The 14,929-nt window shown below is 53.7% G+C and overlaps 4 protein-coding genes across 4 annotated transcripts; 3 read left to right on the top strand and 1 right to left on the bottom strand.

Moving 5' to 3' along the window:
- Positions 1-416: 416 nt before the first annotated feature.
- SETTUDRAFT_41901 (uncharacterized protein) lies at positions 417-8,502 on the top strand (the record flags this gene model as incomplete). The annotated part of the gene is made up of 2 exons (XM_008028878.1): positions 417-505; positions 566-8,502. The coding sequence occupies 2 exons, from the start codon at positions 417-419 to the stop codon at positions 8,010-8,012; spliced, it is 7,536 nt and encodes a 2,511-aa protein (XP_008027069.1). The 3' UTR covers positions 8,013-8,502.
- A 209-nt stretch (positions 8,503-8,711) lies between these two features.
- On the bottom strand, positions 8,712-11,399 carry SETTUDRAFT_136588 (uncharacterized protein; the record flags this gene model as incomplete). Its single annotated transcript, XM_008029035.1, has 1 exon — positions 8,712-11,399. The coding sequence occupies exon 1, from the start codon at positions 11,367-11,369 to the stop codon at positions 8,712-8,714; it is 2,658 nt and encodes an 885-aa protein (XP_008027226.1). The 5' UTR covers positions 11,370-11,399.
- Positions 11,400-11,609: 210 nt separating this feature from the next.
- SETTUDRAFT_20169 (uncharacterized protein) lies at positions 11,610-12,113 on the top strand (the record flags this gene model as incomplete). The annotated part of the gene is made up of 4 exons (XM_008028680.1): positions 11,610-11,617; positions 11,728-11,806; positions 11,944-12,033; positions 12,084-12,113. 4 exons carry the CDS (start codon positions 11,610-11,612, stop codon positions 12,111-12,113), a joined length of 207 nt encoding a protein of 68 aa, XP_008026871.1.
- A 606-nt stretch (positions 12,114-12,719) lies between these two features.
- SETTUDRAFT_163525 (uncharacterized protein) lies at positions 12,720-14,530 on the top strand. The gene is made up of 3 exons (XM_008029034.1): positions 12,720-12,829; positions 13,026-13,884; positions 13,967-14,530. Exons 1-3 carry the CDS (start codon positions 12,760-12,762, stop codon positions 14,331-14,333), a joined length of 1,296 nt encoding a protein of 431 aa, XP_008027225.1. The 5' UTR covers positions 12,720-12,759; the 3' UTR covers positions 14,334-14,530.
- Positions 14,531-14,929: the final 399 nt, after the last annotated feature.

Genomic DNA, 14,929 nt, shown 5'->3' with positions numbered 1-14,929 from the left:
GCCCGGTCGCGCGCGCTCCCCACTGTCAACACAGCGGTGTGCCTGTAATTGGCGCCCCAAAGTAACCGGGAGGCGCCTTGTTTCCCGCCTGTGCTGCCCCAGCGACGGCTGCGTTGGCAGGTTGCGCTGCCATCGTCATCGCCCATTGGCCAGTGCGCGTAAACAAACCCCAACATTTGATCAACACACTGTTCCCACCCTGAACCTGCACTCCAGCTTCTCACCCTTCCACCCTCCCCATCTCACGAACGGTTGCACATAGCCTGCGCTGGATCGCCGAAGCCCTTTGCGATTGATACCCCTCCGCTGCTCTCTTCAAATATCCCCACGCACCCACCCCAGCGTGCGCCCGCTCTGCATTCCATTTCCCCTCCACCACTTCGCTGTGTTGAACATCCGCCACACCACACATTACAATGCCTTCTTCAGACCGAGAACCTTCGCGCGACCGCGAGCTCGTCCGCCACTCCCATTCTTTCTCCTCAGACTCGCGAGCGATTCCCATGTTCGTCCTCTTCTTCTTTCCCACACCGCCACATGTCGCTGCTAACACATTGCATTCCAGGTGGGATAGCGCTGATCCAGAACGTGCGCCTCCGCCATTGCCACTGAACCCAGGGTCGCCAAACCTCACAACCCGCCCCAACACATCCGCAGCCATTATGCAGGCCGCCAAAGCGCTAGAAGAGAAGGCGCGCGAGAGCTTGCCTGCAAGCTCGTACACTACTAACCCCATGCCGCTCAAGTCGCTCTCTCCCGAGCGCTCTCTGATAAAAGGCAACCAGCACAAGCGCATGCAATCGCTCCAACCAGGCAGTGTTCGTGATCTACGTAGCTACTTGGACAATCGCTCACCAGACCGCTCCCCAGAGCGCGACCGACCGACAAGTAGAGGCGGAAGGCCAATCTCGCGCGATTGGGACAAGGACTACTTTGGCAAGGACCCTGACCTCAGTCCTACACGGCATCTCACGCCCTCGCCAGCCTCGCGCATTGAAATCAGGGACACGCCAACTCTGAGGCCCACTCACAGGCCTTTCCTGGGCGAGAACACGCCTCCTTCTGCTACAATGATGGCGCTCCAGACAATGTCTATTCCTCAGCACATGCTTGACCCCCCACCGGCGAACCACACCAGCAGCTCGGCACGCTCTCCATCTCCAGCTGCCGTGTCCACGCCAGCTTCAGCACCAGCTTCAACGCCTGCACCTGCGCTTGCGCCTGCGCCTGCACCCGCACCTGCACCGGTACAAAGTCAGGTCCCATCACACTCATTCGACAACATCGCTAGTCAACTCGTCAGCATCAACAACATTGTCTCTAGCCTACAAAAGGACATGTCGCAGCTGAGTCGGAGGAGTAAGGACAATGCCACCGATCTCATCAGCCTAAAGGAGGCTACAAACCTCCGTGACGAGGACATCCGAAAATCTCTGAAGGATCTCTTGTCTACCATGTCCCAGAAGCAGGAGGCGGCTGTCAACGCCCACATACATGCAGACAACTCTCGGTCTAGCAGCCTGAATCTCCAGGATCCCCATATGACGCCCACGAAGCAGTTCACCTTCCCAAGGATGACATCAACTAGCCCCTGGGCTGATGAGCGCATCGGCAGCCCGAACCCGTACTCGGTCGAGGGTGCGGCCAGTGTCGCAATGCTGGAAAAGATCATTCGTGAGATGGTGACCAAGGATGGCCAAGAACGACTCGTAGCAAACCTGCAGAAGCTGGTCGACAAGGCTACTGGTGAGACTGCCAAGAAGGTCGCCGAGTTGGTTGAGTTTGTGAAGCAAGGCTCTGGGCCTGCGGCCTTCCAATCCTCGCCAGGACCCGGTGCGCTTACTCGCACAGTTTCAGCGGATAGCAAGGCATACGCCAGCCCCAAGGCTGCCGATTTCGTCAGCGAAGAGATGTTGAAGTTCCTGCGTAAGATCAAGGATAGCGTCGCTGAATCTGGCTGCGTGACCATGGCTACCAAGTCAATGGTTCAAGATCTTCGAGGCGAGGTGCTAGGCATGGGCCGTGAGATTGCTCGCAAGCTTGAAGAGGCGGAGCAAGCCAGAGCTGTCGAACCCGAGTCTGAGTCGGCGAACGAGGACATCAACGCCATTGTCCAAGAGGGTCTCGCAAACCTCAAAGAGCACATGGACAAGGTCATGCGTGAGCGGAGGCGACAATCCATGTCATCGGTGGTCACCCGCACCACTGTCGACAACAACGAGGTTCACGATGTCGTCAAGCAAGCACTCGCAGAGCGAGGCCTCGACCAGCCATCTGCCCAGTCAGCTGTCCTGGACAAGGAAGCCATCATAAGCGCCGTACGAGAAGCCTACGACGGCGTCGAGATGAACCCCAATCATGAAGTCCATCAGGTGGGTCTGGGCAGAGAGGAGGTCTTGCAGTGTCTACGCGAAGGTCTGCAGGACTTCAACGGCTCTGGAGCAGTTACCAAGGAGGAGATTGAGAAGATGCTGCATGAGTCTCTACAGCAGATTCAACTTCCGCCTCCAGTCAATGAAGTCCACGAAATCCGCGAGGAGATTCTTATGGCCGTGCGAGAATCCTTGGAGGAGCTGAAGCCAGCTCTTGCTGCCCAGCCAACCCCAGCACCCCCAGCGGAAAGCCTTTCCAAGGAGACACTTGAGGAAATCATCCGCCAGGCCCTTACGGAGCACAATGCCACTGGCCTGGAAATCGAGATTCCCCCAGAAAGCATCCAAGACGCTGTGAAAGCTGCCACCGAATCGCACAACGAGTCGGTCATGGAGCGCCTACAATCAATGGTGGAGGAGATCCAGGCCCAGTTTCAAGGATATTCTTCTACCAGCGGGAAAGACACAGATCGAGTTTTGGAAGCGCTTCAAGAGGGCCTAGACGGTCTCCGCGCCGAAATCAAGGGCTCGCCAGATCAGCCTCGAGAGATCACTCAAGACGGCGAGTTGATTGACCAGTTCAAGGCCGAACTTGAAAAGCTGCGAGAGAATGTCCAAGGCTACGTTGCAGAGGGTCCTCGTGGAGACCAAGCCTGGAGCCGTGGCGATATGGTGACGTATCTCAAATCCGAGTTTGAAACCCTGAATGAGCAGTTGACCACTAGCCTCCTCCCCGCCTCCAAAACCAACGAAGAGATCCTTGCTGCTCTCAAGGCTGGGTTTGAGGAGATGAAGTCACAGGTCGCTCTTCGGGCTGAGAACGACGATGACGTCGACTCGAATGAGGATATCAGTGAGGCCATCAAGCATGAGTTCGACCAACTCAAGGAAGTCGTTCTTGGAGATTCTTCTAGCAACAAGAACGATGTTCTCGAAAAGCTGCAGGCTGGTTTCGATGGTCTCCACACCCTCATGGCCGAAAAACAGACTGCATCCACATCCAACGAAGAAATGCTCACTTCGCTCAAGGCAGAGTTTGAGACTCTCCGTGAGACCCTGAGTAGTTCGCTGGTCAAGTCAGGTGGTTCAGCTGAAAAGGATGAGATCGTCGATGCTATCCGAGGAGTCGTGGAAGGCATGCACACCTCTCACGAGACGACTTCAAAGGAAAATCTCGCCCTTATCCGCACTGAACTGGAAGCGCTGAAGGAGTCAGTCAGCAATGCTCTGGTCCCTGCTGGCGATGGCGATAAAGCAGAGATGTTGGTGATAGTGAAGGCTGCTCTGGAAGACATCAAGGCGAACTTGAAGTCTGCTGGAGTCAATGAAGAGCTTCTGGAAGCTTTCAGGGGAGAACTTGACCATATGCGCCAAACCAATGGTATAATGCGACAACACTCCCGAGCCGACACTGAAGAAGTCCTGGAGGCTGTCAAGCTAGGTCTCGACGACCTGCAATCTCATATTGACAAAAAGTTCAATACTCCAGAACGCACCAGTCCTTCCACTGAAGACGTCATTGATGCCATGAACGAGGGTATCGAGAGTCTGCGAGCCGATGTCTCCAAGATTGTTGAAAAACCCGTGGACATGAGCGTGTCGCACGAAATCCTGGACACGCTCAAGGAAGGTCTTGCCGCCTTGCGTGCTGACGTTGAGACGCTCAAGGGTATGCAGCACGAGACTCAGCCTGAACAAGATGCCGCTCCAGCTCCAGCGGGTAATGAAGTGGTCCTTGCAGACAACTCCGAGGCTCAACAATCCACATCGCGCGAGATCTCTGGAGACGCCACACAGGTTGATGCACCACAGCAGCCCCTGACACAAGCTCTGGATGTCGCTAAAATGGAGAATCTCCTGCTTCAGATTCAAGACAAGGTGCAAGCCATGGATGCCAACGCACAGAACCCGGCCCCAGCTGCAGAGCCAGCGGCTCCAGCTGGGGTAGCCATGAAGGAGGATCTCGGTGCTATTGAAGAGCTCCTTAAGGATGTTCAAGCTGCTGTCCTGCTCATGCAGGACCGCGAGACGTCACCACCCGTGCTGGAAGGCATTGCTCGAAAGGAAGATACTGATGCTATTGAGACTCTCCTCGCGAACACAAAAGCCAAGATCGAGGAGCTTGTCCTGCCGGATCCTGCAACTGCTGTCACAAAGGAGAACTTGGAAGATGTCGAGCTCGTGGTCCGTACCACCTCTGAGGCTTTGGAAGCGCTTGCGAAGAAGATCGAAGAGGAAGGTGCTACCAAAGCCGATGTTACCGTCGTTCAGGTACTAGCGGACGATATCAAGGTCGCCCTAGACGAGATGAAGGTCGCCAAGCCAGAAGATGAGAGCAACCCGCACGCTACCAAAGCGGATATCGATGCTGTAAGCCTTCTAGTGGACGATCTCAAGGTCAAATTGGACGACATGAAGATCCCAGACCCAGAGGAGCTTGCATCCAAGGCCGAACTGGAGCAGCTTACTGGACTGATTCATGATTTCCGTGATAGCCATGAGAAGATGAAGGACACCTATGAAGCGGATATCCAGAAGACTGCCAACAACTTTGATGAGCGCCGCGCCGAGGCCACTCAGATTGTAGAGGATATCTCTGGTGTCAAGGCTGCCCTAGATGAGATGCGAGAGGAGATCAAAACCAATCTCATTGAAGGCGGTCCGATCGAGAACCTTCAAGCTTCATTCAAGACAATGGAAGAAACCATTGGTGCGAGCAACGTTACTGCTGACGTCAAAGAACTCATGGAAATTCTTACCCGGGAGTTCGAACGTGCCCATGGCTCTATTGAGGGTCTGCAAAACGACAGTGCCGAAAAGTCCGCTTTGCAGCTTGAAAAGCACGACGAAACCAAGGAATCCATCGTCGCTAGCTTCACCGAAAGCCTAGAGGTCAAGTTCAACACCCTCATGGCCAAGTACGATGACGCTCAACTCCTAGCCGACGAGCTTGCCAAGGTCATGAAAGAAAAGGCTGAAGAGCAGGAGAAGATGCTTGAGAGCACCAAAACAATGGCCGATGAGCTTCGTCTCACCATCGATACTCTAGGTGCTACCATTGCCGGCATGAACGACCGATTCGAGGGTGCTACTACGCAATGGTCCACCGACTCCACCGCAGTCCTCGGAAAAGTTGACGAAACTCTCGCCAAGTTCGACGAACAGAAGGTTGTGACCATGGAGAAGCTTGAAGAGCAAAAGCTTGAGACCATTGCCAAGCTGGAGGAGCACATTGCCAAATTCGAAGAACTCAAGCTTGAAGACAAGGGCGAACATTCTCATACCCGCGATGAGATCAAGAACATTGAATCAATCTTCAACAATCTCCAGGACAACATCACCGAGTATCACCCCAAGTTCATGGTTGCATTGCACGAGATTGAAGCGCTGGTCAAGGCCCATTATGAACACGCGCAGAAGTGCAAGGAAGAGGCAGATGAGCATGCCAGAGCTTGGAATGAGGAAGCAAAGGCTCGCTCTCAAGAACTACAGGCGCAGTTTGAAAACCTACCGAAGCTTCTGCCAGCCCCTGTCGTACCCGTGGAGCCTCAAGAAAAGTACGATGATGGCCCTGTGCAAGAGAAGCTCGACAAGCTGCTCGCAATCGAACCATCGCCTAGCTACAATGACGGTCCCGTGCACGAGAAGCTCGACAAGCTACTCGCGATTGAGCCGTCACTCAACTACGACGACGGTCCTGTACACGAAAAACTCGATAAGCTGCTCGCGATCGAAGCACCACCTAGCTTCGACGATGGCCCTGTGCACCAAAAGCTTGATAAGCTGCTTGCGATTGAAGCACCACCAAGTTTTGACGATGGCCCCGTGCATGAAAAGCTTGACAAGCTTCTTGCAGCTGAACCGGCGCCTAGCTACGACGACGGCCCCGTGCACGAAAAGCTCGACAAGCTACTCTCCGTTGAACCATCACCTGCCTACGACGACGGTCCGGTGCATGAAAAACTTGACAAGCTTCTTGCGGTTGAGCCATCGCCCAGCTTCGATGACGGCCCTGTGCATGAGAAGCTTGATAAACTCCTTGGCCACGCCGACGAGGCCAGCAAAGCACTAGGGAACACCGAGAAGCTCGACGAGATACACAACCAGGTCAAGATTACCGCCGCTGAGCTGAGTGAGTTTGTCGCAAAGCAGACTCAGTTCATCACCGATGGTAATGACGCGAAAGAGCGAGAGGCTGAAGAGCTGGCCCTACTCATTGAACGCAGGACAACCCAGAAAGAGCAGCTTGAGATTGATCTTGAGAGCTTGAGGGCTGAAAAGGCCACTCAGAAGGAGCAGCTTCTTGCGGATATCCAGGAAATGAAGGCCGAGAAGGAAAGGGTTATTCAAGAGTTGAAGGAGGAGAAGGAGCGCGTCATGGCCGAGTTGCAGATCGAGAAGGATCGCACAATGCTCGAGCTCAAAGAAGAAAAGGATGCGCTCTTGACTGCTGTCGCTGCGCTCCAAGCGGAGCGCGAAAACCTGGCTAACCAAAAGGTGCGCCTCACTGGCGAGGTTTCCTCACTCAATACCGCACTGGAAATCCGCCGAGAGGAACTGCACATTATGGACAGCAAGGCAGATGCACTGGAGCGACGCATCCTCAACGGCATCATGGATCACTCCCGAGCTTTGATGATGAAGGGTCCTTCAAAGATCAAGAAGCGTGTGAACACTGATGCCGGCACAGAAATGCCACCTCCAAGTACTGCAGCCAACGGCATCTCTCTTGCACTCAAACCTCGCCCGGCTATTCGTCGCAACGGCCAGTCCACCAACCCAGCACAACGCCGTATCTTGTCCCTCAGCCAGATTAGCGGCAACACGCCTACAGGAGCGCAAGCCTACCCCACGAGCACTGCCGCGAAGAATGCAAACGCTGAGTTGAAGCGCAGTCACTCTGTCAAAACTAGCAACTACTCGCGGAAGGGATCTTGGGGTACACGACCCAGTGCCGTGGTTGCCATTAAGGAGAACGGGGCCTTGCCTGAAGTCGATGAGAATGAAGCCATGGCTCCTATTTCTCATTCTGTGATCGAGGAAGATGCCCAAAGCGAGGCTGGTACTGAACGCCACTACAAGCTCGACGAGCGCAGCTACGCCGAGAGCTACGCCGAGGGCGAGACGCCTGGCTGTGATGCGCGTTCCAGCTTTGGTGGTGCAGGCAGCGACTACACCTACGCTTCCGGGTCTTCCTACATGACAGGCAGTGACATTGACCAGGAGCGTCGCACCTCTTACGGTGCCCAATCCGCTAAATCTGCCGCTCAATCTGCCGCTCGTGGCGAAGAGCCATTGCACGAAGAGTCCGAAGGGTCTGAATACTCCGACCACGAGGACGATGAGCACACGGCTACCATCAACACGTCCAAAGTCAATGCGTCCGAGGTCAATGCGTCCGAAATCAACCCTTCCGAGATCTCAACCGCCACCGCTGACAGCGACGTCGACTTGCCAACTCAATCGGAGATTGTTCGCGCCATCGATGCTGTAAGAGAGGAGATGAAGGAAAATTACTCTCCTCCCAGCGACTCTGGTGTTGGCACCGACCTGCCCACCGCCGCTCTTGGTAGTGAGCTTGAGCGCGACGCTGACTACTTCCGTCGCGCGGCTGAAGACGAAGCTAGTGTAGTGGAGTAATCAAGTATCCGCGGATGTTGATGTTGATACTCCGCATACACTTCTATCTGACGTCTCGCTCCGCATGTCCCTCGGTTTGAGGCTTTGACTCGCCTCTTGCGGGGTTTTAGAGTTGGCATCACCAGAGATGTGCGTCGAGCTTGACGAGGGCAGGGGTTTGTGGGGTCAGCAATACTTGACGCCTTGTTTGGATACACGGTACAGCAGGACGGGCTGGACTCGTCTTTTCTACAATGATGTTAGATGACGTGGTATGACGGTTGTATACGCATGATGGAACGGAGATATGAAGTTGGCTCACGGGGATTGGAAATGAATGACGTTGGTTGGTACGCAGTTCTTTAGGATGGCGTTATGGCATCGCCAGGTGGACTTGACATTGTTTTCTGTTTTCCTTCTGTATCACGTACCAAAGCTTTTTTGTCTTCTTTTTTTGTTCGGCGTCACGCAGGTATCAATGGAGTAGGCTCGCGCTAGGAGTCGTAATGAAATGGATCTCTCTCAATCTTATAATAATCTCCCTATGGTGTACTTATTAAGTGTCTACAAAAGATATAAAGTCCCTCGGCTTCGCATAGGTGTATGTAGTAGTATCAGACACGGGTTGTATGGCATGGCACATGAGTGAGACGAGATAAAGACAGGGTTATGAGCATCTGTTCAACACTGTCCATTTGATTTCAATGCATCTGAGACTCCTCACTTCATGACCTTTTTCACACGCGGAGCCCCTTCACTACCCTGATGCATTTCATCCAACTCATCCATGGTCGTTGCAGAAGACCCAGTAATAGCTTCTGCGCCTCCATCAAGCGCCTTGGCCTGCGCTGCAAATGTGTCTTGCAAATGACCCAGAGTCTCGGCGACATCATCTTTCGCTGCATTGTCCAACGTCTCCGCTTGCCACTCCTTGTGTCTCTCTCGCCAGCCCGGACCCAGCACATCGACGAGATTGATGGAAGCCCTGCGATTGATTTTCCGCCGCATACGCGGATGCCACATGTGGTGATGCAGCATACCTGAAGCAAAGAGCTGAGGCTCTTTGAAGAGTGGGCTGCCCCACATCTTATTCACCTCGTGCACGTATTGAGCGTACGGCCGCGTGTTGGTTCTCTCCATGATGCGGTTTTCTTTGATCCGCGATCGCCCTCGACCGAACATGATGACGAATTGCTCCTGCAGGACTTTGACGACCGTGTGCCGGTGCACATAGACTCCGAGGTCGCGCAGCTGTACTACGATTCGAAGACCGATGTTCCAGTCAAGGGGATTAAGCACGCGGCTGTCGAGCAAGCGGCGGCGGTAATGTTTCTTTGCGAGTTTAGAATTGAGCATGCTTTGTTCCAGGGAAGCATTCGGGAGTAGCCCGGCTCTAAAGCCCCATCTGATGAGTCCCTGTATGAGTGAGGGTGGGAAGATTTGTCGCATGGGATGAAGCTTGTTTTCCTGTTGCAGGACCGTGCCAGGGAAATTGAAGTAGCGGTTGGGCTCTGGATGATGAGCACGCAGCTTTGAAGTTGCCGAGTCTCGGAAAGGCGACTTTGGTAAGGTCCCGAACTGCAAGCGGCTCCTAGGCGCGTACCAACACAGCAGCCAGAGCAGAAGACGCCTTAGCTCTCTGAGTCTGCCCTCTTTTCCAAATCGGCGAATGATCTCGCGCCAATGGAGCGGAGAGATTGCCCCAATGCCCATCTGGAGTATCATCATAAAGGCACGTGTTACGAAGCGAAGGTCATCATACGTCTTGTGAGAAAGAGCGATAGGTTTGTGCCCTCTTTTTCGACGACGTAGTAGACCTTTGATAGCCGCGATTGACTCTGGCGTCAACATGATGTTTTTAGCATGCATATCTTGAAGCACTCCCATAACGTACCCTGGCCCGGTGCGTTTAATGCAGGCCTGTAAAAGCAAATTCCACGACTCTCGACTGGGGTCGTTATGGAAAAGAGTCAGGATGGCTAGGGTGCGCTGAGCTTGCAATTGATCGCCCTGCTCAATGTAGAAATCGAGCAGTGTCCGCTGCACCTCAGCATCGCCAAATACGTCCGGATGCTGGTCGCTTTCTATCATACTGCGCACCAACTCCCACTTCTGCTGCGCAACAAACTGTTCCAGGGCTAAAGAAAAGACGCAGCCCTGCAAAGCAATGCCCGCGGCTCGGAGCTCTTCAAACCTGATTTTCAGGTCTTCTATTGGCTCTGTCTGTCTAGCCATTGTGAGCACAGCCTGGGGCCCGATTTCATTTACGCCCACCATGGCAAGCCCGTGTATAATGGAAGGTGGCGGAAAGGTGCGTGTTGCGAACATGCGAGCAACAAAAGCATCCTCAAACCGAACTGGTGCATTGTCAGGGCCTGATAGGCGACGCATGAGCTTTTCGTTGTACTTGATCGTTTCATTGTTGAGAATCTTCCTCGTGCCTGTCACATCGACATGTACGTTATGGGCTATGGCTTCCGCAGTAAAGAGTCGAACGACAGGGCGTGATGCAACGCTCTCTGATGGCATATCATGGCGCGAAGTACAAAGCATGTGCCATTGGCGTGCCCTCGCCATGGCGCCTGCTTCGATTAATGGTGGTACCACTTCGTCGTAAAGATCCCGTTCGTTACTCTGCTTATATATCTCCATCAACACGTCGTAAGAAGGTTTCTTGAAAGAAAGGCGACCTGAATGCGCCACAGCGCGCAGATGGATTTTCTTGAGTTTCAGGCTTTTCACCAGCGCATAGTGATATCCCAAAGCCGTCTTTGGGTCCCTTGGAAGCCAATGGCTCATGACTACGTCGTACAGACGCGGATACACCTTACCCGTCTCGCGAAGTAAGTCTTCCGCATACTCCAGAGCTTTTTTTATAACCAGATGGTGCTTAACGAAAGTCCCCCACAGGAACTCGGCGTCTGGCGTGTCCTCGGTGGGTAGTCGGTAGCCGCGGTAACGAATGCTTCGCCAGACATTGCGAACGCCCTCGGCGCCATTGAGTCTCTCCTCGTGTGAAAGGATCGCGGCAAGCCGAGAAGGTTCATCCTCGCGTTTGGCTAAAGGTATGGCGTGGGTTTCAAAGACGTCGATTGTGGGCTTGATGGCGTCGTTGGCATCGTCATTTTGAAGTGCTTTGAGCACTTGCTTCCGTAACACAGCTTCCCTGTCGGCATCCTTCATACGTCTCCATTTCTGCTTTCCCAGAGGGCCTGACCGGTGTGCCGTATGGTTTGAATGGTTGCGGCGGGGTGCGATTGAAAGACAGCACTTTGTGGCTGCGGAACAAGCCAGAGGAAGTTCGGGGGCATTGACAATGGAGCGCAGGAGTCGCAGGGCGGACGGGCTTGCGAGGAGCCGGTCCAGGGCCGGTGGCATCAACAAGGCGAGGGGCGAGGGTGATATCAGTCCATTGGCGGCCGCAATCGCCTCGCTTTGTGTGATGCTCGAGCGCAAAGACGCTGAAAGTTGTCGTGCCCAAACGGGTCAAGGGCCTTGGCGCTGGACTCTCTTCCGCCGATGGGATCATTCGACCTCGCGACTTGGAGGAACCGCCCAAACCACGAAACCACCAATTGACCCCGCAACCCGCGCAAACACACCTCTCTACACTTCAAAATGGCAGGGTACGTCTTTGGCAGAGCTATGCGCAGCACACCGGACCCTGGGCGACGAGTCGGCGGCGGCTGCAGGCTCCCTCGAATACCACATAGAGCTCGATACTGACAGTCGGTAGCTGGATTATGCGCGAGAACCGCGTGCCTCACTATCAGCGCGAACACCAAAGGCACGATGGACTGAGGACCTGGGAGAAGGTGCGTTTCTGGATACAGAGGAGAGGAGATATGCCGATGATGCGGTCACGGAAAGCATATGACTGGGCCATCACGATTCATCGCCTCTCGCGGCAACGGCATATTGGAGATACACACGCTAACATAGCTTGGTACAGGGCCGCGGCAAGTGGATGGTCCCCGGCTACAAGATGCTCATGTACACCAGCTTTGGTGCCAGTATGTACATGATGACCCGCCTTGTCCTCGTAAGTGCACACACCAAGGAATGCAGAGACAATGCTAATGATTTCTTTAGGGACACAAGACCTGGTACAACAAGAACTAGAGAATGGGTCGAGCATGATATCCAGATATGGCTGGACTAGACAGACGCGTCCATGTCCATGCACAAGCAACCAACAAGCATTTGGCCTACAATGAGCAGCAAACCCTCTCTTATCTGAATGAATAGACCATTCCGCCTTTCGGCCTATATAAGTCCTGATGTTTCCAAAGTTCAGTTCCTCCTGTCGAAGCTCAACAGTCTGGGCACATGCGGCAATCGAGAGGTGATATTTGCTTGGGTTGTCTTGACTGCGGATTCGACTTGATTCACTTATTGCAGCCCTATTTTACTTGATTAGACGAGTTGAAATCGCCAGTTCATGCTGTCTTTCGGATGCGCCCTGTCCCAAAGAGTGACGAATGGTTGCAATAACAGGCATTGGCATCGAGAAATTCAGCAAATCAGTGTACATATGGCTATGCAGTCCCGCGATACGGTCAACAGCACATGCACATATGCAACGCAGGCGACTGGTGGTGTATTCAAGATCTTGGCTTCCAAACTGTGCCCCTCCATATGCGTGCTAGTTCCTGTAAAATGAGGTCAGTGCCAACATCGGACTAGGAACCGAGCCGAGATCCAACCCCAGACGTCCCGCGCCAGCCAAAACTCCACGTATACCCGTTAATTGTGAGCTATCGACGCAATGGCAGACTTCGTCAAGGGTCTCTTCGGGGGGCAGAAGCCTGTGCAGGCTCCAGCTGCAGGCGATGATGGTACGTAACCCCACGTCGGCCGCACCATTGGAAGCCCAGCGACCCGGGGCGCGGAGCCACGCGACACTCTTTTGTTTTGAGACGGAAGCATGCCTTTGTCTCTGAAAAGGTCGCCTGGGTGCTCTGGTGTCGCCGCGGGTGGCTCAATTGGTGGCGGCTAGACGAGAAGACGTGCACATTCGACTGACACAAGCAGACTTCGCCGACTATGCGGGCGCCCCTGAACCCACGCCAGCAGCCATTTCGCCTTTGACGACCGGTACTGGCGCAGCGCAAGCGGCTCCTACATCTCTCGGCGCGAACCGACCGTATACCGCGTGGTACCGCGTGTGGGAGCGCACGACCAAAGATGACTTCCAGCTGGAGATGTACATCCTGCCCTTCATCTTCGTGCTTGTCGCTGTGCATCTCTGGGGCACCAAGCGCAACCGCAGCAAGGCCAAGGCATGGATGAAGGCGCACGCACCTGTGCTGACGCAGGAATTCGCCCAGGTCGGCTACAGGCGCCCGCAGTCTGAGCAATCGGTCGCAAATGTGGACAGCATGCTCAAGGAAAAGAAGGCCGACGAATACCAGACTTATGCGACTGGACGCCAGAATGTGGCTTTTGTGGATATCAAGCTGTCTATGGCCAAGTACTTCAACCCCTTCCTGTGGGTGGGCGAGAACATGCTTCCCCTCTTCTTCGAGAGCTTTGCTCCTCCTGTCGAGCGTATCGAGGCGGTTGCATATGCTTTCGATGGGCGCGAGACCAAGATTGCGCCATCGTACGGCCAGGGCGACGCCAAGAAGGTGACCAACAGCACTTTTGACGGGTTCGTGTTTGCTGTGGTACACAAGGATATGATGAAGCGTATGCGTGACGAGCGATACGACCTGTCTTTGACGACCACGCGCGACAACGCCAAGTTGCCTGTGTGGACGACGGTCATGAGCGAGAGCGCAGAGGTTACGGATTTGCTGCTCACTCCTGAGCTTATCAAGGCGGTTGAGCAGGCTGGCGACAACTTTGAGGCCATCATTGTCAGCGACCAGCCTGTTGACGCACCCAAGACGTAAGTGGGCGCATTATGCACGAGTTTGCAGTTTTGCCATGAAGCCAAGTATCGCAGTTTGAACTGGGCTAACAGCATGCAGTCTCGACGAAACCAAGCCCCGCAAGCGCCTCCACCTGTCGCTCAAATACGCCTCTGACTACGAGACGACGATGCCGCTGTTCCAGTACTTCCTCCGCCTGCCCGACCAGCTTGCTTCGTCTGCGCACTTCCGCCCAGAAGCCCTCCGCCGCATCAAGCAAACGCGCGAGGAGCAAATTGCCAAGATCCGCAAGGCTGATGACGAGGAAAAGGCCGAGGAGCGCAAGCTGGCTCTCGACAAGCTCAAGAAGGAGCAGCGTGATGCCAAGCTTGGACGGTTGAGTGCCGATGAGCAGAGGAAGTTTTTGGAAAAGGAGCGTGAGAAGAGTGCTCGCAAGGGGATGAAGAGGAGTACTGTTAAAGCGTGATTGGATTGCTTTGGTAGGACTTTGGGATTTGGGGGATTAGGAATTGGGTTGGGTGAAGGGTTGGCGGTTGGCGGTTGGACAGGGTATGTCTGGATGGCTTTATGATGTGGTCATGTGGGATGGGTGGAATGGATGGAAGGGATGGAATTGGATGATGTACAAGTATCACGCGAGATTTGCATGTGTATGAAGAAAAGAAATGGGGGAGATTGGTACATGTTACTATTAATCACACGCTTTTTATATGCACTGTCTGATTGTATACGACATGTTGCTTGGCTGGCTGGCAAAATTCCATATATATATATACCTTTGTGTTGGTCGTATCAAATTCCAACAGTAACAATAATAATAATCATAATAATCATAATCATAATAATGATAATAATACTCCCACATGACATGCTTTTGCCTTTAATCTTGTAGAATCACCCTGATTAAAAATTATATATTATGCCCATACATATCTCGTATTCTCCGCTTCTTGCCCCTTTTTTTTCCTCATTTTCTTCCTTGCCTTACAACCCTATATATTATTTATTTTCCCCTATTCCTTCTCAATCTTCATATCCAATCACTCCACGTCTCTCGTCTCA

This window comes from Exserohilum turcica (genome assembly GCF_000359705.1).
Source record: "Exserohilum turcica Et28A unplaced genomic scaffold SETTUscaffold_3, whole genome shotgun sequence".
Taxonomy (NCBI): Eukaryota; Fungi; Ascomycota; class Dothideomycetes; order Pleosporales; family Pleosporaceae; genus Exserohilum; species Exserohilum turcicum.
This window is presented reverse-complemented; position numbering and strand designations above follow the sequence as displayed.